The sequence below is a fragment of the Tyto alba genome, unplaced genomic scaffold (genome assembly GCF_018691265.1).
Source record: "Tyto alba isolate M040663 unplaced genomic scaffold, T.alba_DEE_v4.0 Super-Scaffold_16, whole genome shotgun sequence".
NCBI lineage: Eukaryota > Metazoa > Chordata > Aves > Strigiformes > Tytonidae > Tyto > Tyto alba.
Window position 1 is genome coordinate 8920876 of NW_024881278.1, and position 20269 is coordinate 8941144.

Consider the following 20269-nt stretch of genomic DNA (forward strand, 5'->3'; position numbering starts at 1 on the left):
AAAGAATACTAATGAAGTAAGCTATTAGTTTTAATAACTCTCTTCTTTTAAAAACGTTAGATACGGGACAACCTTGCTATAAGTGTGGACAATCAGTCTACTCCCTCTCCTCCTGTCTTAATTCCCCCTCTCAGAATATTTGCATCATGGTTATTCAAGGTAAGTTATTTCTAAAATTTTCACACATTAATATTTTCTTCTATATCAGTACTAAATTTGTGTATGTTTGGTTGTGTTATTTCTAGTTTGTACAGTCACAGCTGGTGAAGATGGCAAATACCCTCCAAAGGCTATTTGGACTTGAATATATTTTAATAAATACATGGAACAGAATTGCTTTATGGAAAATCCGCTGAAGATGGTTTTACGTTAGGTGGCTACTAGGAAAAAAAGTAATAATACAAGGTTTTTGCTCTTTTCAGGCAACCACCCTGCCAAATGAATATAAGGAAGGCAAACTTCAGGCATACAGGCTAATCTGTGCTATGATGACTAGGCGTCAAGATGTTTTGCCAAATTCTGATTTCCTGCTTCATTTTTATTTTGTGATGCACCTTGGCTTAACAAGTGAAGACCAGGTACAAGCTTTGCTTGATAAAATAATTGATTTATTACTGTGTGCTGATGGAAGTGTCTGTGTTTTCATATTTGAACATCTGAAGCCAAAAGGAAGCAATGCGTTGCAACAGTTGTTGTATGAAATGAATCCAGTCTGTACTTCTCTTCAGATTAGGTAGTCCTAACTTTTCTCACTGCTCTCCCACTTATAAATTTTTAAACAACAACGACTTATTTGTGGCTTACTGTCACAACTGCATCACAGATGCTTGTTGATGTTTCTTTCTCAGTTTCCTGCCATTTCTGAGGAATAATCTCACTGATGAGTTTCTGTCCATCTGCATTGCATGGTTAGAAGCTGGGTCAAGCTGGTCATGTTAAAAATGTTCAAAGACCTAGTCGGTATTAAGTCTTGAGCTACACTGTGTGCTTGACCAGTACGTTCAACCTTGGGCTCTGCCAAAGCGGGAGCCTTGTGTCTCCAACGGCCGTACCGCGGTCCTGTACGAACTGTGATGCCCTGAAGTCAGTGCTGCCAGAGGAGCTGCTGGACTTGGTCTGTTGTTCACATGATTTACAACTTCAGGGAGACAGCGGTTACTTCCAGCTCATGTTACTGATGTTTTTACCTTCTATCACGAGATAAAATGTTAGACATGATCTTGAGCAAAGGAGGGGCTGCGAAGAGCTTTATGTTAATTTATGAGCAGTGTCTGCTCTCAGCCTGACCCTCTGAATGCCCTATGTCATTGCTTGGAAGGACATCCTCAAAAATTTGAATTAATGTTGTCCTCTCCAGACTCTTCCCCTTCAAGATTTAGTCCTTCAGGGGACGTTTGAAACTGTCATATGTGTTCTTTTTAACTGGTGCAAAGGGGACAGAAGGGAGAACTGAGACAGAATGTTACCTTTTCACTGTAACCAGGAGGTGCTGCCAAAACATTCTGTTTATGTGGATAAATGTTATTTCTAGGTCCCTGTGTGCTGGGTTGGCCTAATTAATAAAGTATTCTGTGGGAGATAAGGAAAATACTTAATCTGTTGAGATGTAAGATTACTGGGCCACAGAAACAGCTAAATACTCATAAAAACTGTAAGAAATACTCTTCAGACAAAATACAGAATATCTGAAAATACTGGCATGTTTATATAGCTGTAGGACTGAGTTTTCTTCCCTCAAATAAATAGTCCAGAGCTGTGCTGGGGATGCCAGCAGAGGGCACACAGACCCCTTCAAAAATCCTGTAGTAGTCGCTTCTGCTGCTTCCGAGTTATTTCTGGGGCCTTTATTAAGCTCCCAGGAAGAGAACTGCACAGATTTGGTTATTTCTGAGATGAAAGAGAGAAATAATAAATTGTTACCAGGCTCTTGCCCTCTGAATCTCAGTTCCCCTCCTGAAAAGTTAGAGCATTTGGAAAATCTTCCTTTTATTAGATAACAGGGGAAAAAAGTGAATAGAAAGGGTTTTTTTTCTGGAAAAGACCTGAGAGTCCTGTCTGCTGCTGAAACTTAGAAAAAAACATAAACATCTGCCATTTATAAAGCACAAATGGGGAAAAATAAAAGTGTAGTGAGAACTCCCATTTTTGCCACTCTCAATATGTTACCTGAGAATAATGAAGAGCTCGTTATCCTTTCATTTCACTGATGCCATTTAGATTTCAGACAGTTATGTACTGCTTGGCATAGAGTAACTTCATTCCCCTACAAAGGGACTGTGTGATAACATCCACTATGATCAGACTCCCTAAATTTTAAAAGCCACACAGCATTAAATCCTCTCACATGAAACACACAACTCAAGGCTTTAAAGCCTGATGTAGACCAGATTAAAAAAAAAAAAAAAATCACTTTTTTTTCAAATATCAAAGACCCTTAAATCAGTATAGCAGCTACTGCCAACACAGGGCCATAGGGATGGAAAATATAAGTAATTTTAAGACTTAAGTTGTTTTCATCTACACATTGCCATGAAATGGCCAGATTGTCAGAGGTGCTCAGCTGGCAACAGTTCCTTTTTTTGAATCTAAAGGGTGCTCTGTTTTTTGAAATATGACCACTTCCTGGAGAACCAAGTCCTGCATAGAAGCTGTGAGATTTTTAAAATGTGGAGTTGGTTGTTGTTGAGCTGTGTTTTACCCTGTTTATTGTGTTTTGGTGTTAATAACAGTTCCATGGATTTTAATCTTCCTGCTGCTGCGCACGCTGGATTTCACCCCTAGTGCAGAGTTAAAATCCAGAAGTTAAAGGTGATGAAGACTGTGTACCGAAGGCAGGCCCCACATTGCGCTTCATTCCAGGGTTTCCCAGATACTTTGCCTGCTGCTGCTGCTCTTTTGTTCTAACTTGCCTCACTCAGTTTTGCTTTTTCTGCCTCTTGGTGGTACACTCGACCACAAGTTTTCTCACGTGTTACTGTCCTTCCAGTTCTGCTTTCCTTAGCTGTGGAACCGGCTGAGGCATCAACTCATGGTGCTTTGGAGCTTGGATTCTCATGCAGCGTGTTGATATGAAGCACGGTCCTTATAGCTATTTCTGTGTTTCCAGTACTATTGCCGTCAAGATGTTGAGACTAGTCAGACACTTCGTATGCTGAGGGTAACTACAAATGCAGGAATGCATTGTATGAGGCAGAAGCACCTCTTCTTGATACATAAAGCCTGTGTTGCAAAGCACTTTGCTGTCATAGGGTCTCACAGCTTCCTGTAAGAAACAGGTTGACGTACAATGACGGTGACATGGTACCGGTACACTCGTTTTGTGATTTTTGTACTTCTCAGTGATTTTTGGTATATGCTCTTACCTGATAAGCTACTTACAAGAGAGGGTGTGATATTGTGGGGCACAAGGATCACTGGAACATGGATCCTGGTTCTTCGTAGCACTGCAGAATCTCTCCCCACCACACCATGGTTTCTAGGATTCAAGTTACTACATACCAAAGTAAACGTTGGCGCAGATTTTTTTAAGCACGGATTGTTTCTGTTCACTAAGCACAAGCATGAATTTTTCTCTCTTCAGGAACATTAACAGGAAAAAGGGGCAGGGGGGGTCTTATGGAGGAATTTTACTTCTGTATGTATGACTAGCGCAATTTTAAAATTTATGGGGGGAAGCAACAGGGAGGTAGACCAAGTCCAGGAAATCATGCTGGCTACTTTAGAAGGGCTTTTTAGGTGGCTACGTAATTTTAAAAAACTAATCAGAAATCTCTTTAACCTGAATGTGATTATCAGTATTTTAGCATCAAAATGTTTCTTTTTGAAATACATTTATCTTTCCACTCGTCCCTTAAGGATACGAGTATACAAAATTTCTGCTGTAATGTGTAGATTTTGGTGTTGATAGAAAGACAAAATACTACATTTCTGAATATGGTTATAAATTAATACAGTATTATTCCCAGCAAGTGCAACCTAACTTTGCAGACTTTTCTCCTGGAGTATATAAAAGAGCAATGTGAGGGTGTATTTTATAGAAGACTCCCATGGCACTCTGAGTTCAAGATGTAGCAATTAGCTTAGCAGATGAGAAAGGAGATAGCGAGGTAATGAGCTGCATCTAATTTGCCCATGTGGAAGTGTCTTAACAACAAACATCTCTGAAGAAGTGAACAATTCTCTGCAAGAATTGCATCACCTTTTCAGGTGGGAGAAGTCACTGCGGAGACGGCAGTACGGAGTGAGTCGCGGTCTGGCGTTGTAATTGCTTCCAGCTTGTGAAAGGGGCCTGAGGTCAGGGGGCAAGTGACCGTCTGCGGGATGGCAACTCTCCTCCTGTACCACTCAAGTCAGTCATCATTTTCTGGTGCTGTAGTGAGCCTGGAGTTTTTTCCTGGTGTTTTTTAGTGAATTAAGTTCACTGAGGCTCACCATTTCCCCTCCCTGACCTCCAGTGTAAAGGAAAGTGAATGTGGACGTTCATTCCATTAGTAGAGGTAGTTCACCTATGGTTGCTCAGATTCCTCATCTAGATTATGGAGAATCATGAAATGTTCTCAGGGTGTGATTTTTAGGGTGTGCCATGGGATAGCTTGTTGCAGTTTGGATAGGCATAGCCGCCTTACACTGCTAGGTGAGACTGGTTGAAAAAATCCCCATTCCAGCGATTGCAACTAAACATGTCCTTTGATTTGGACAATAAATACAGCTTTTTAAATTAAATCAAAGTCTAATACTGCAATGCACAAATTTTACAAATACCTGAACTGGGAAAGGAAATGCATTTTATTATTGCTACTGGTTGCATGCTCTAGCAGTAATTTTTACTTCACGAGGTTGAAAATGTACACAAGCATCTCCTTGCTTCATAGTTTCCTTGGTTTTGCTGAAGAACAAAAGTACCAAAACACAATTGCAAAATATTACTAACCCTAATCAGTCACTTCTCAGAAAAGCAACTGTTGAGATAATTCTGATTCCTCAGTTGTGTTACTTTTGGTATTAGAATCATCCTTCTATCTTACTGGTGTGTTTCTCCTAAAACTTGTGTGGATTTTTCTGACACTCTTATTTCTGTCTAAATTTGTACTTAGTTTGAGAAGAGAATGCAGAACAAGTTAGGTGCTTACCTTGTAGTCACACTGTAAAATAGGCAGGTTTTCATTATTTTTCAAGTTTCAAACCCCCAGCTGTTTAGTGTAATTGTTTTAGATAGAGCCCTGGTAGTAGGGTGAGACTATCATCAGTTAACGTGTTCGGTGTAACCTATTGACAACATGTGCCACCGTGGTATTGCCTGGTAGTCAGAGGTTATCTGAAAAGTGAGCTAGCCCGTTAGTTATATTCTTGACTTTTGAAGTGAGTTTTAACAAATAAGTTGTACAGTTATACTGTCTTGCCAGAGTATTTTTGGAATAGAGTGCTCATATATATAAGAAGATATTAAGGGACATAATAAAAAGTATAGACTTCAGAAATTCTCTGTGGAAAGGACAACTAATAGACAAGGGAAGAGACTCTGTTGATGGCATTTTCTAGTTTAGTGGTTTTAAGGGCAGAACAAACATTAAATATGGGGGGGAAAAAAAAAAACAAAAACCCAAACCGAAAAAAACAAGAAAAAACCCAAACCAAAACAAAAAACCTCAAATCCAAATGAGTTGACAGATGTCCTTGGTGATTAAATTTCAGCACATGCAGACTGGGCTACCCACAGAACACAGCCCAGCTGTAGACAGAGAAGTTAACAGTGATGTTTTTAGCTCAATTCCTTTTAGTAGTAAAGGATGACTTAGATGAAATAATCTATCAATAAAGATGGTAATATACTAATGTACGTTCTGCTTGTTTTATAAGCCTTTTAATTTGTTTAAAATATACCATTGCTAATTATGGAAAGGAAGCTATACCAGTTATGTAGTAAACTTATGTAGAAACACTGACTATAGCTCTTTGCATGAGAGATGGCTGATTTATAATACGCAGCAATTTTCAGTAGAGTTGCTACTAGAGAAGCCATAGTAATTACCTATTTCTATTAAGGTTAATCTGAAGTTTAAAAAAAGAAAGTGCTCGTGAGCTTTTATATCTTTCTGTTAAGTTCCTATTCAATGCTGAGGAGCAGTGTACAACTTGCAGACCATTCGGCCATTAGTGCTGTTCGCTGGGATGTGTATTAGCCGGGTAGAGCATTGTCTTCTAAAGGTACAATAAATGAGCAGCTTTGCTTTTGTATGCTGTGGAATAAGTACTTCTTGCCTGGATTTCTGCCTGCTAATGTTGCACATGAGGACCCTTAGTTGTACAGCGTTTCAGAAACCATAACGCATTTTAGATTCCTTTCCAGACTGCCATTTAAAAGAAAATAATAATAATGTAGTCTATTAAGGGTTAGAGTCCCATATTCTAGTTTCTTGTGACTTTCTTGAAATGGTTGCCATGATTTTCTACCTCTTTTAATCTCCCCCATATCTTACTTTCTGTAGAAAATTTGCCTGCATGCCCTCATTATGTGCTTTGAATGCTTTGAAAAAGTGTTAACAGACAGCACATTTCCAGAGAAAAAATAGAGACAAAAATACAAATGCCAAGGTGTCACAGGAAATCCTGCATGCCCCTCTGCTCACCCATAGAGTTAGGGAGTAGTTGGAAGTGTGGGAGAAACACAGTTCCTAGGATTGACTAGAAGAAAGGGAGAACCAGGTAATGCCGATAGTACGAGCTGTGCATTTTGGAGCAATTTTGGTAGTTTTGTTTTTTTTTTTTTTTTTAATACTTTTGCTCTTTCTGAATTGCTTCCATCCCACCCAAATTTCTGTTTTGTAGTTGGTGTTCTGCCTGTCCTTTCTGTTTCCCAGCAGTATCTTGCTGGAGTGTCTGCTGCTTGTAAACTCTTTTGAGAGGATGTTCTGAACTCTGTCCAGAATAGAAACAGTTTTTGAAATAGAGGCAACATCTCTCCCTTCTGTTTTTCTCACACCTTCCTTCTACCTCTCCAGTCATCGTTGTATCTTTGGGATCTCCTGAAGTAAGTTTCTTTGCTAACATGCCCCTGCAATGCTGTTTCATCATCCATCATCCTTAGTTCTCTGCCTGACTTTCCCCTTTCCCTCTGCTTATTTCAGCCACGCTGCATCTTCAGGATCCTTCTGTTTCTCTGTGCGCAGTTGTGCTTCTCTGCCTCAGATGTGTTTTACTGCAACTTCTTGCCTGGCTGTTATCTTAATTTTTTAAGCAAGGCTATGTGATAAATTCTGACTATTTTAAGCAAAATAAGGTTTAGCATATTTGCCATTTTTGGGGATGTTCTCATAAAAATGTGCAAAACAGTCCCTTATCCTCTGCATGTGTTCATCCATCTTGAAAACTGATACAGCATGCAGGTGAGAGTGAAAAGTGTTAAGAGTGCTGCTAATTGCCACCCAAGGTGCAGGACCTGCCTTGGTGCTGTGCGCCGCAGGAAGCTCCTTTATCTGCCCTCTGAGGTGTGCTCATCTTCCCTTCCCTAAAACCACCTTCCCTCCAAGCAGGTATCTTGCTGATCTACAGGTACTTCAGCACTGCCACATTAGTTTCTTACAGTCCGAGACTTGGAAGTGGTCCTGCCACAGGCATTTGGGAGAAATCCGTACAGTGACAGTCGTCTTGACATTTCAAGTGGTGCCGTGGACTAGTAACCATGTTCTTGGTACCCATGTATGCACCTTTAGCAAATGGGTATTCAGATATTTCCCTCTCGTTGTGCATGAACTTAAAATACTTCTTCCAATTTGAAGCGTTTCCTTAATCCCAGTGGTCTCCTAGGTTGTGAAAATACCAAATGTACTCAAAAAGGGGAGAAATTTTAAAAATTCTGTTAGCTTCATATTTTTGTCTGATCTCTATTCATAGGGCATCTGAGCACCTCTGTCAGCACAAGGGCTTTGGGATGGGGTTTTTGTTATTAATATGACTGTAAAAGAGCTTTCTTGTGTGGTTCAGAGGGAAAGGAGCAATTACCAGCAGGTGATTTATGCAGTAATCTGTCATCTTCAGCACTTATGAATAACCTTATCCATGTTTTACAAATGCAGTGTTACTCTGGTTTTTAATCTCTCTCCTTATTGTGTTCCGGTCACAAGATACTTTAGCAAATGTAACTTTTTGGGAGGTTAGATTTAAATGACAGATTGAAATAGATTTTTCTGACAAGCTAATCCTGTGTTGAAATGCTTCATAAATTTTTATTGGAACTCAGTTTTGACAAGTTAACTTTTACCTAAAATCTAATGATAGCTAGGAGAACTTGGAATAAATAAATGGAATTGTTTGTTCCTTCAAAATAAAAAATGAAGCATTTACTACTTAAGTCTTGTGTAAATTAATAATCTTTCCCATGCTGTAAATTTCAGCCCCTAATGAGGTATCTCTCAGTGAAGAACAGAGTGAACTTTAAGTGAAAAATCCATGTTGTTCCTGTTGAGGGACAATTGGAAACGTGATGAAGGCAGATGGCAGGCTATTTGGTTACACCTGTAATCTGCAAAAGCTTGAACAAAAATTAGGTGAAGAATATTTTTGTAATTGACCTTTCAGTGAACTTGCAAAAATTTTTTTCACTTACTCAGTGAATGTTTGTGACCTTTCTATTTGGATTGCTAGATTAACCTATACTGAAATATTATGCCATTTATAGGGTTAATGCATTTGAGAAGGACATGCATGTGATTGCCCCCTTCTCTCCCCTCCTCCCCATTTTTAACACTACAGAGCATCATTTTGAATTGAAATAGTCCATAATGGTCCTTTTTTTCACTTTTCTTTAACAACATGAACAGTAAATTATAGCTGTGCAATTATGTAAACAATGGAAATGCTTCCAGAATGAATACTTCCTTTTAAATTTTCATTTTGTGTAATTGCTGAAAGGTTTGGAACCATAATAAACTAAAATTATTTTACACATTTATCGTTCTAAAGGTCAATTATGAAAGAAGTAAAGAAACAACACTGTACAGAATGAGTAAACCAATTTCTATTGCCATCACCATATGTTTTTCTTATTGCTTGTGTTTTTCCAGTTACTGTGTACATAGCATTCAATTAAAGTGATTCATTTACTAGGCTGTAAGCTGCTGAACAGAGTTTACATTTATAGAACAGCGCTTTGAAGGGAAGGAAACAACTTGCCTCTGTTTGAATTACCTGATTTTTGCAATATCACTGATAGGACATATGTTCTCACTTGGTCGCTTTCTCATAAGCCCAAATCTTCTGATAAGCTCACAATGCTACTGAATTACTGCGTGAAATCACGCATTTATTGTTAGCTGGGTTATGCATGAAAGTGTGCTAATTGGGAAATGGGAGAAAAACTGTAAAATTTTACCTGTAAGCACCTTCCCGGGGTGTGGTTTCTTTCCTGTCCTTTTTGTCCAGGGTAAGCTCAAGTAGAACAGTATTATAGACAGGACATATTCTGCCTTGTATTAACTGAAATTAAGTCACCGAACCGATCACAAATTAATACTGAAATGCCTGAGATGAAAAATGACAGTGGGAACTAAATGGAAAGCTAGGCTGGAAGTGTTTTTGTTTGGGCTCTTACGCACTTGTACATTGCTCACTTTTGACAAAGTTCTGTGTGTAGTATCACTGCAGCATGTGGTCTGTGCTGTGGATTCATCATTTTGAAGCTACACAACAAAAAAGAGGAAGAGTGTTTCATTAGCTTTTCAAAATAAAATTATCAAAAGTTTCTTACTATGAAAAAATGTGTATTTTATTTTCTTTTTAGTGCTGGTACATCTCAAATAGCAAGTAGATCCATGCAGCCACATTCTTGCAGCTTTTTGGAATGTGTGTGTTGTCACAGCATTTGTTAAAGTTGAATTAGTTACGCTGTGCTGTAAAATCACAGGTATTAATGTATTAATGGTTTTGCAATTATATTTTTATTCTCATTTTCTAAGTGTTCTATGCAATGATGGTAGTTCAGAGCTGGTGAAGCTGGGTGATCGTTACAGTGGTATTTAACAGATGGGATTGATGGAGTGAGGACAGGACTTAACGCAGTTGTTTGTAGCAGGTCTTTGTACTTCCGACGTTCTGTTACCTTTCAGGCCAGGTTAGCACAGGCTCTTTTATTGTGGCATATGTCAACAGAAGTGTACTCCCATCTGCTGCTCTATCGTTTGATGCCCAATTATTCAGAGACCAAACACATCACAGTACCTGGCTCTGTTCATAATTACAGGTGCGTTGTGTTGTGAGGAGCCCGGTGCATTAATCAGACCCTTAATTAGAAAAAGGTGGGTCTTTTGTTCTGCTCGGAGTGTGAGCTTACCACCCACTTTATAAGCTGCTGCATCCATCTGCTCCCTCTCTTTGAATGTTTGCATTGACTGATATTGACTTTAAAATGTATCAAAGGAAGTGATTAAAACTAGTTTAAACATTAACTGGAGTGGCATTTTAGCTTATTCAGGAAAGTGAAAGCATTATCTGCTACTATGTTAAAAACGAATATTATTTATTTAAAATATATAACACAGTTATTTCATAGGAAGTTACTTTTGGAAATACGTAGCAGAACCCTAAACAGGATCTGTCCAGGTGTTCAGCAGTGGTTTGAGAAAATACTATCTGGTGTTAAAGCATATCTTCATATAGAGAGAAATGAGTTTGACTGCTTTAGCTTCTGATATAGAAATTGAACATATGGACACATTCTGGGACTAAATTTAAGTTCAAGCCTTCTTTAACACATCATAAAACCGGTAAAGATGGACATGGAAAATGGTTTTCCTTTGCAACTCTTCTTTGAAATTTTACTGAGACCAAAAATAATCTTCTACTCTGTAGAAATAGGTTTATCTAATTCTTCAGCAAATATAATGTTGCAGGTAAGGATTATATAGATTTTGCACCTAATTTTAAACCTGCTGAAATCTTGTAGGAAAGAAATCTTAACTCAAATACAGGAACTTTGCTCTGATATGGAGAGATGGTGAAGAATTGAAATGTGGAAGGAAGAAGGTTGAAATGCTTATCCTGAATGTGTTCTGTGTCACAGGGTGATGATGAGAGCAAAGCTGTGGTTGGTGGTCTATTCTTACACATACAGTGCTACCTCTTAAAAAAACCAAAACAAAACAAAAAAACCCCTCTGTTTCTTCAGAAGTTCAGGAAAACTCTCTTCTCCCCAAGGTTTATCGATATTGGCTGTCTTAATTATTTGGAAGAAGAGTGTCTTAGAATAATCTAGTTAGCATAGATTTATCTGTGTTGCCATGCTATGTTTGATCACTTCTTGCATTTGACATTTGCTGTATTTCTCAACGAGTCCAGAGGAGCTAAAAAATCCCGTATGTGCTGGAGCAGCCTAACAGTAGTGATCTGCCTGCTGCCAGCTACTGCCTTGAACTCCTTCAGGGCAAAGGCATCAGTCATTTGTGTCTTCTCATGTTTTTATGGCTACAGAATTTTGAGTAATGTGATTTTTAGGCAATACTTCATTTAGAGTGGTGTAATGTTTCATGCTTAAATTGACTAATGGTTTAAGTATTTTGAATCCAAAGTCTTATTTAACAGGAGAGCAGTTATGCTTAGATACGAGGAGGCATGGCTATTTGTTCTTTGGTTGTTTTTTTTCCTTTTTTTTAAACAGGAATGTAAGAGTACAAATTTCACTGAAATACAAAATGCATTTTTCCTACTAAATGCATCTGCAGCAGAAAGTAGTGGCTGTTAGGTGACTATCAGTTATACAGAGCTGTGTGGCTCTCTCGGTTATCACCTTGATTAGTGTGCAACTGGTGAATTGCAAAGTTAAATCCTTCTCAAACTGTCCCCTTTGGTTTTGATCTTTTCGGTGTTTTGTTTTGGTGTTTTTGGGGTTGGTGTTTTGTTTTGTTTTTTTTGTTTGGTTGGTTTTTTTTCGCTTATTTCTTCTCAAACAGGTAACTTCTCTTTCAGGATATCTTACATACTGTCATAAAGCACTGCCCACCTTGGTTTTTCTTCCTGGGTTTACCTGGCTTTACGATGCTGATAGGAGACTTCATTACAGCAGCAGCCAGGGTCCTGAGCACAGACATGCTGGAGGTGAGTATGGCAATGCCCAGGGCCCCTGTCCCCCAAGAGCGTGTGCTGGCTAACGAGGTTCGGATGTCTCCACTCTAACAGGTGTTGACTCATTAGCACAATGCGAAATGGGGCTCTTGGGGCAGATACCATGGCAGCTGATGTGTGAAATTGTGGGATAAGGTGACATACTAGTATTGCCAAGGTGTTTCATCAAAAGGCCAAAGTGTGAGAAATTGTATCCTCGCTAATATTGCAGCACGACTGTGTCTAAAAGCAGGACTTGGATTTCAGAATCTCATTAGCTTTTTTCAGTGAGCAAATATTGAAAATATGGAGCTCTTTTGGTAATACAGAATTTTTTACTAAATATCAACACTAATAGGAATGTGCCTCTAAAGGATTAAATTAGTGAGGGATAGGTAAAACAGTAAATCAGTGATGGGATGCCAAAATAAGGATAAAGGTCTGGCAATCCTGGGAAAACCAGGCCAGCTTTGTTAGACATGAACCACCAGTTCAGGGGAGACAGTTCTGTCTGTTTTGGCCAAGTGCTATTACTGCTGCTCTTGACATTTTTGCAGCAGAGCGGATGACCCTGCACAGGGACAGAGCCCTCTTGTATTTCAGCAAAACTGAAATGGTGAGCCTAGCCACGTTCTTTCCATTGTCCCTCAAAGAGTTTACAGCCATTAATTTTCTGACATCTCTTTAAAAAAATCTGATCAGCCCGGTCATTGATCCAATGCTTAAAGTGCTAATAAGAAATGAATACTCAACTTTCCATGGATAAATAACCCCAAAACAAACCAACACCACCTTCCATTTCTCTTAAAAGTATAAAACTTAGCCTGCATTGCATTTTGAACATTACACAAGATTATATAGCAGTAGTTAATGCTTTTATAGCCTCATGCCATGTTGCTTTTGATAGTTTTATTGCAGTAGGAATCTCTCTACACATTTTTACTATGTATACAGTCAGTTTGAGTGCATTGTGCTGTCCTTTGTGTCACGTGATCAGCTAACAGTAGTGCTGCATTAGTGCTTAAAACTTTCAGCTTTTCTTTAGGTTGTTCTGTATATTTTATTGGCACTGAATTGCTGAGGAGGTATTAAAACTGTAGAATGTGCTTAGGAGTGGGGCCAGGTCCCTGCTGGGGGAGAAAAAGAGCAGAGCAGCACAGCACCAAAAAGCACGGGCAGGTAACTGTGTGTTAGTCACTGCTTTAATGCAGTTCTTGCTGTAGTTGTAAAGAAAAAGCTATCGGGACATGTTCCTTAGGACCCTTTAAATGTTGCATTGTGAATATGGCACACTTAGTATCTATAGTGATATACATTAGCCTCAAAGCTTATGTCATTTTCATAACTTCATGAAGTTTTTATCAATGTTTTTGTTTACTTTTCCTTCATTAGGCTCCCCGTTCAGAAGCTCACACCATCCTTGGTTCTCTTGTTTGCTTTCCAAATATCTACCAAGAAATCCCACTATTGCGGCCCATTTCAGAAGCCGGCGAGATCATCGCGGGGACTGCAGATGTGAAGGTAAAGTCACATTTCATTAGTCAATCCTTAGGTAAGCTAACATTTTTACTATTCAGTCACTTCATTCTAACTGTATGCTTTTGTTTAAAAAATAAACACCTCCTTCTCCCCAAAACCCCACATCTGCAGACATTCTATGTACTTATTTGATAAGCATTGCTTTGTTTAACATGTACCATAAAATTAACAAACCTTAGATACTGCAAATTACATTTTATTTTCAAGGAGAGTGAACTGGCAATGATCAAATGCAATGTTTTCCAGCCAGATGCCTGTCAGGTCAATTCATTAAATGATGTTGCTGGTATTATTTAAAGTGTCCGTTTATTGTATCTGTGTATATTAGCTTGTCCTATAAGAGATGAGGGCTGTGCATAAGGGGGGATATTTTTTGCCTTACTGGTATTACAATAATACGTTAAGAAAATTCCACTATTAGAACCATTATCTTATGTGAATGATTTTTCCCTGAGAATTAATTTCAGTGAGACACCTTGAGATGTGAATTGTTTCATGGGATGGAAAGCTTTGTAATTTAATGACCTTCACAATAATAATCTTGTAGGGTTAAAATCACACATACCCTCCCCGAAAGACCCAGCAAAGGTGACCTGGAACATGACTTGCAGTTGAAACCTGCCCAAATGGTTACCCTCACACAAGCCTCCATTGCTTTTCGATAAAACTGATGCACCATGGTGATCCACTGCACAAAGCTAGGTATAGCTGGAGGGGAATATCTGAATTCCTCATGCAGCCCGAGAAAGTAGAACAGGAGAGAATGCAAAACCCTTAGCATGCTTGGTTCCCATTCTTGCTTGCTTCATCAGACCTCAGGGTCATTGGAGGTCTGTTAAAACAGCCTTGATTTTAAAAGTGTCTTTTCTGTACTAAAAAATGCACTACATTTTTCATAACATGGCTTGCTTAGAACCGTAATACCATAGTTTGTATTATCAAGTGTTTACCATTCATCATTAGTAAATACCCATCAACTCTGAAAACTAATTGATTTCCATCTTGCTGCGTGTACATGATTTTTAGGTCAATTTAGATTTATCCACAAGGGCCTGTATATTTGAGTTGTCAGTATTTCTCCCTTGACAAACTAAAATTGACATGAAGTAAAAATGCTTTAAGAATAGACTGAGAATTAAAGTTACTTCACTTGTAACTATGTCAAAATTAAACAACTTTGAATAAAGTGAATGTATGAAAAAGGTGCTTATTCTAATCTATTTTATTATTTTAGTGTTACCTCATAAATATTTTATTGAAGAATGCTACAGAGGAGCCAAGTGAAGTTGCAAGGTAAAATACTGAGTAAAAGAAATGGGAAAATGGGAAGGTCTTTCTTGCTACTTACTTTTGGTGCTTGTACAGCTGAGTTGTTACTATTGCCTTGTGGTTTGATCCTGTCTAGATGAGTTTTTCACTTTAGCCCTACTAAGATGAGGTCCAGTGTGTGCCGTGAAGGTGTTGACCTGTTGTATGAGGGGAAAGAGAGGTCACATCTGTGCATTTCTTCTTTTTTTTTTTCTCCTTCCTAAATATTCTTCTAAAACTTCTGACAAAAATACTTTTTCTTTTAAAAAAGATGCATAGCCATTTGTGGCCTTGGAGTTTGGATATGTGAAGAACTAACACAGTGCACGAACCATCCCCAAGTGAAGGAAGCAATCAATGTCATAGGTGTGACACTGAAGGTATTACTATGATGGTCTCTAATCAATAGGCCTTGTGTAAAAAAGGTATTTTCATTTTCTTAAATAGTTCCTGATGATACAGAGCGCAGCCTGCTGTTTTGTCTTCTCATTGCTTTAAAGCACTGACAGGATGCTGCTGACACACAGCTGCTCGGGAGTTTTTGCACAGTGTTAGTGATACGACGTTAGCTGTCTTCAAAAAGATGTGTCCCAGTTCTGAACCTTTGCATGCAGATAATAGCTCATTATCTTCAGTGAGCATGATTCAGCATACACGCACAGTTCTTCAGTGTGGCCAAGGTGGTATCCTACACAAAAGTGCAAAATATTTGCAAAATTAGGATGTGATTATATACCTGAAGACCCTTTTCGTAACAGACCAAGTTAAGATCACGTATATAATGTCAAGCCTGCTGTTTCCTAATGCTGACAATGTGATTTTGAAACATCAACATTTTAAAATGTTTGTATAGATGCAAAATAATTTAGAACTTAGAAAAACTGAATGCACTGTATTGTATCTGGATATTTTATTTGGCTTTTAATCACTTTTTCTCTTCCAGTTTTCTAATAAACTGGTAGCTCAGGTAGCCTGTGATGTTCTTCAGCTGCTGGTTTCTTACTGGCAGAAACTTCAGAAGTACGAATCCTCTCTGTCCAGAAAAATTACTGAAGTACGTAAGTTTCTTTAAAATCTTTGTATGGAAATCATATGTGAAGTTGTCTTCATTCCTTACTTGAGCTACTATAACTGTAACTTTGTTAACTTTTTCTTTCTTCTGGGATTATGTTAGGAGATGTACTCGCTGTACTTCTAGAACCAATATACTTCTCTCATTTGTAGTGATTTATTTGCGAAATGCTCAATAAAACTTCTTATTTCACTTGGACATTGATTTACAAGGGCAGTTAGATGCTCCTAACAGAATTTAACCTTTTTCATGCCCTGTTAAAGTGAAGTTTGTGCTCTCTTTATACAGAAAGAAGGTCAATGTCTTTCTGGAATTTTGTTTATTTTAATGTAGATCCTTGTGGCCACTATTGCATTTCTTTTGCCGAGTGCTGAATACTCCTCTGTGGAAGCAGATAAAAAGGTATGTCTCAGAAAAGAGCAGTCTCTGTTCTTTCTTTGTGCTGTTCCAGTCGTTATTAAATGAAGTCCCTTTGGACCAGAGTCATATTTTAAACTTTCAAACTCATAGCTTTAAGTTTGGATTAATTTAATAGAATATACCTAATTACTGTGTTACATGTTTTTGTGTAGTTTATAGTTTCACTGCTGCTTTGCCTGTTGGATTGGTGTATGGCGTTGCCCATGAAAATGCTACTGGAGCCGGTGTCTGCTGGTGTTCTTGAAGATCAACATGCATCCAAAGCTCCTTTACTGGACTATATTTATAGAGTGAGTATGAGGAATGAGCGTGATTTATTGTGTCTAGATGTTTAAAGATGCCTTTCATAGATCCTGTTAGGCACGGAAGCATTTTTAGCAAACTGGAGAAGATCATGAATTCTCGCAGTGTGGGCAGAAGTTGTATGGATGAGAAATTAAGAATGCAAAATGTTAAGATGATAAGATAGGAGATGTAGAACAGAGGATGGTGAAGAGAGGAAGATAAAATGCTTAAAACAACGAGTAGGGGAAAATAATTTTTGCAGAAATATTTAAATCATTTGAAATGGGCTGTTAAAATACAAAATAAGTCCTGAACTGAGTTGTTAAAGCACAAAATAAGTGCTGATGAAGAGCGTTATTTTAAAAATACTGCCTTTAGACATAGATGGTTTTTGTAGCATGTCCTGGCTTCACCATGTAAAAATTACGGTGGGTCCTTCTTACTGAGTGTGTTTCAGGGAGTCCTGAACTGTGCGCTTCATTACTTCCTCAGGGTCGTGCCTGTCTCCTTGCAGGTTCTGCACTGTTGTGTGAACGGCTCCAGCACGTATACTCAGCAAAGCCATTACGTGCTGAGTCTGGCGGATCTCTCCTCCAGTGATTACGACCCGTTTTTGCCACTGGGGAATGTGAAGAGCTCGGAGCCAGCTCAGTGCCACTCCTCCACTGATTTGGGCAACCTGCTCACTGTCGCTGAGGGTAAGAGAGTTCATGGAGTGTGGTGGGGACCAGCACGTCAACATTCAGCAGCTAGGAAATAAAGCTTTCCAGGTTACATCCCTTCCTTAAAAATTTGCTTTTCCTTACTGTACGTAGCAGCTATTTCTTGAAAACTGGGCAGCACCCTTTTTTCATGAACTTCAGTTGCCTCTGTAATGGGATATTTGAGTTTGTTGCTGACAGTACTCTTTATGAAAATCACAGGAGAAAGAGAATTACATAAGGTGTTGTATAGCGAGAACCTTGTGTAGAGAGAGGATAGGTGGAGAAGCTGGTTTTGCCGTTGGCACTACTTACAATTTAGTATATAGAATTAAATTCAACAAATAAGATAAGCCTCAAATCAAACTTCTTTCAGAAGCATGCAGCTGTCCTTGAATTTTTCAGTAGAAATGACTCCGTTGTCAGGTAATTTGCTTGTTCTGAGTGATTTGAAAAGAACACATACAATTTGGACCAAATTCTACAGCTGCATAAATGTGCCATTCCTGCTGATTCACAATCTACCCATGTCTAAAGTGAAAAGAGATTATTTGGATCTAGGTACATTGTTACTAACTTTTTACGGTCACCTTAAAAGTATGCATCCAAACACAGGAAATAATTTATCTTTAAGTGATTTATCATAGAGATCATCTTTAGTTCAAACAGTTGTTAAAATAACCTTTAAAACAATGGCTGTTCAACTATGAATTATGTCCATTTTAAGTAATTTCATATACTAATATGCAATAACGTATTTCTGCAAAAGAAGCGAAAGAACAGATGCAATATGAAGTTGTGCGAGATAATGTTTGATTCGCAGTGATGCTTTAAAGTAGTATTTTCAGGTTTTGATACTGTACTATTTTTTCAATCGTACAGCTTGTTTTTGTTGGTTTTGTGTATATACTTTTAATGAAAGGGTTAAAAGCATTAAAACCTATTCTACATAGTTTTCTTACTGAGTAGGACATGCTGCAAATAGCAGAAAGAGGAAGTTACGTGTCAGATACATCTACCGGTTTAGGTAAAAGGAAATTTTTTTCATTTTGCATATTTTAGTGCCCTACAAGTTCTTTGGTCTGCTTGTTTTTGAAAAAATATTCAGAGATTTCCTACTAAGGGATTCAGGAGAAGAACAGAGAGCCTTATTTATGAGAGGAGGTTGAAGAATTTGGCTTTTTGGGTCTAGCAAAATGCTGAAGAGGGATATGCCTGTTATTTAAAAGGGCATTAAAAGGTACAAATATCAAGGAAAGAGGAAAATAAACTGAAGAAAAACGGTTTTACACTAATATGAAGAAAAACTGGAGATTAGAAGGCTTCTTGCTATAAAAGGGGTAATATTCTGGAATAACATTCCAGTAGGAGAAGTGGAGGCACAGCGTAACTCGGAGCATGATCGATTTATGAAATAACTGATGTATTTGCCTGCACTGAGGGGGACATCTTGGGATCCAGAAGGTTCCTTCCTGCCTCATACAACCACCTTTGCCACAACGCTGCTAAAGATCGAGAAGCATTGGTTTTTAGTTGCAACTCTGGTTTACCTTTTTCTTTTTGTGCTCTGCCCCTCTCTGGCTACGATTGCTGTGGGGGTGACTGAGGGAGTGGAGGCAGTAAGGAGAAACACCTTACCCTGCCAGATGAAACTGTAATGACGACAGGCCGTGTGGGATTGGTGTGCAGGACTCTGCCGGTTGTGTGGAGACCTGGCTGTCACAGTAGGCTAAATGTCAACGGGCGTGTGGTAAAATGAAGTAAAAATGTGTGACAGGTAGAATTTCTTGAAGTGATTGTAAATAGTTTCTTGGACAGGAAGGGTTGGGAGGACAACTAAGGCAAGCTTCTGAAGTATGACAGAAATTTGGATGTGCTCTTTTTTTAATTGCCTCTTGCTGCTCTTATTGATCTATTATCTTTTCATTGATCACTTCAGAAAAAAGGAGGAGGAATTTAGAATTGATACCTTTAACGGCGCGGATGGTTATGACTCACCTGGTGAATCACCTGAGCCACTACCCGCTCAGCGGAGGCCCTGCCATTCTCCACAGTCTCCTTAGTGAGAACCACGACAACTCCTACGTCGAGTCCTCCGAGCTGTCCTCAGAAGTCTTCCGGAGTCCCAACCTGCAACTCTTTGTGTTTAACGACAGTACTCTCATATCTTACCTCCAAATCCCCGCAGAGAAGACGACAGACACTGAGCCAGCAGCCACCCCCTCGGACGTAAGGGTAATTGTCCGAGATATCTCAGGGAAGTACTCTTGGGATGGCAGAATATTGTACGGACCTTTAGAGGGCTGCCTTCCGCGGCAGAGCGCAACGAGTGCGTTTGTCATCTCAGGCAACCCTGAGCACCACTTTATTTCCCAGAAAGACATTTCTCAGGTGGAAGAAGGAGAAGATGCTCTTGACCAATTGCTGGAGAAGATTGGTAACAGCAGTCCTGAGTGCCTTTTACATCCCCAGCGAAAGCTGAATGAGCCATCGCCACCACCCTTTGGTATGAGCTACGACCAAGAGAACGCAATCACCGAGGCCCTGATGAGGCAGAGCGCCCAGGAAAAAGAGCATATATTTAAATGCAACTCGGACTTCAGTATGAAGGTGGCCCGTCAAGAACCACCACGTCCTGCTGAGCCTCAAGCGTCTTTTTATTTCTGTCGGCTGTTGCTGAATGACTTGGGAATGAACTCCTGGGACAGAAGGTAGGAAGAGAGGATTCAGAACATGTTTACAGTACTCTTGCTCTTCTCACTTCTACCCCCAAACGTGTACACACTTAACAAAGCGAGCTGGGTGGTAGTCAGAGCATAAGAGCATACTTTTGAACTTTTACATATACCCGCTT

At 39.0% G+C, this 20269-nt stretch overlaps 1 protein-coding gene across 4 annotated transcripts in view; it reads left to right on the top strand.

Annotated features, from left to right (window-relative positions):
• Positions 1-20269, top strand: part of RALGAPA2 (Ral GTPase activating protein catalytic subunit alpha 2) — a 166326-nt gene that overhangs the window by 49554 nt on the left and 96503 nt on the right. For all 4 annotated transcript variants that reach the window (XM_042789382.1, XM_042789380.1, XM_042789383.1 and 1 more), the window contains 11 exons: positions 61-159; positions 423-578; positions 11956-12084; positions 13483-13611; positions 14864-14922; positions 15209-15317; positions 15881-15991; positions 16343-16411; positions 16582-16719; positions 17229-17412; positions 19355-20126. In XM_042789382.1, coding sequence (XP_042645316.1) covers positions 61-159; positions 423-578; positions 11956-12084; positions 13483-13611; positions 14864-14922; positions 15209-15317; positions 15881-15991; positions 16343-16411; positions 16582-16719; positions 17229-17412; positions 19355-20126 — 1955 coding nt within the window. The remainder of the gene's footprint in view (positions 1-60; positions 160-422; positions 579-11955; positions 12085-13482; positions 13612-14863; positions 14923-15208; positions 15318-15880; positions 15992-16342; positions 16412-16581; positions 16720-17228; positions 17413-19354; positions 20127-20269) is intronic.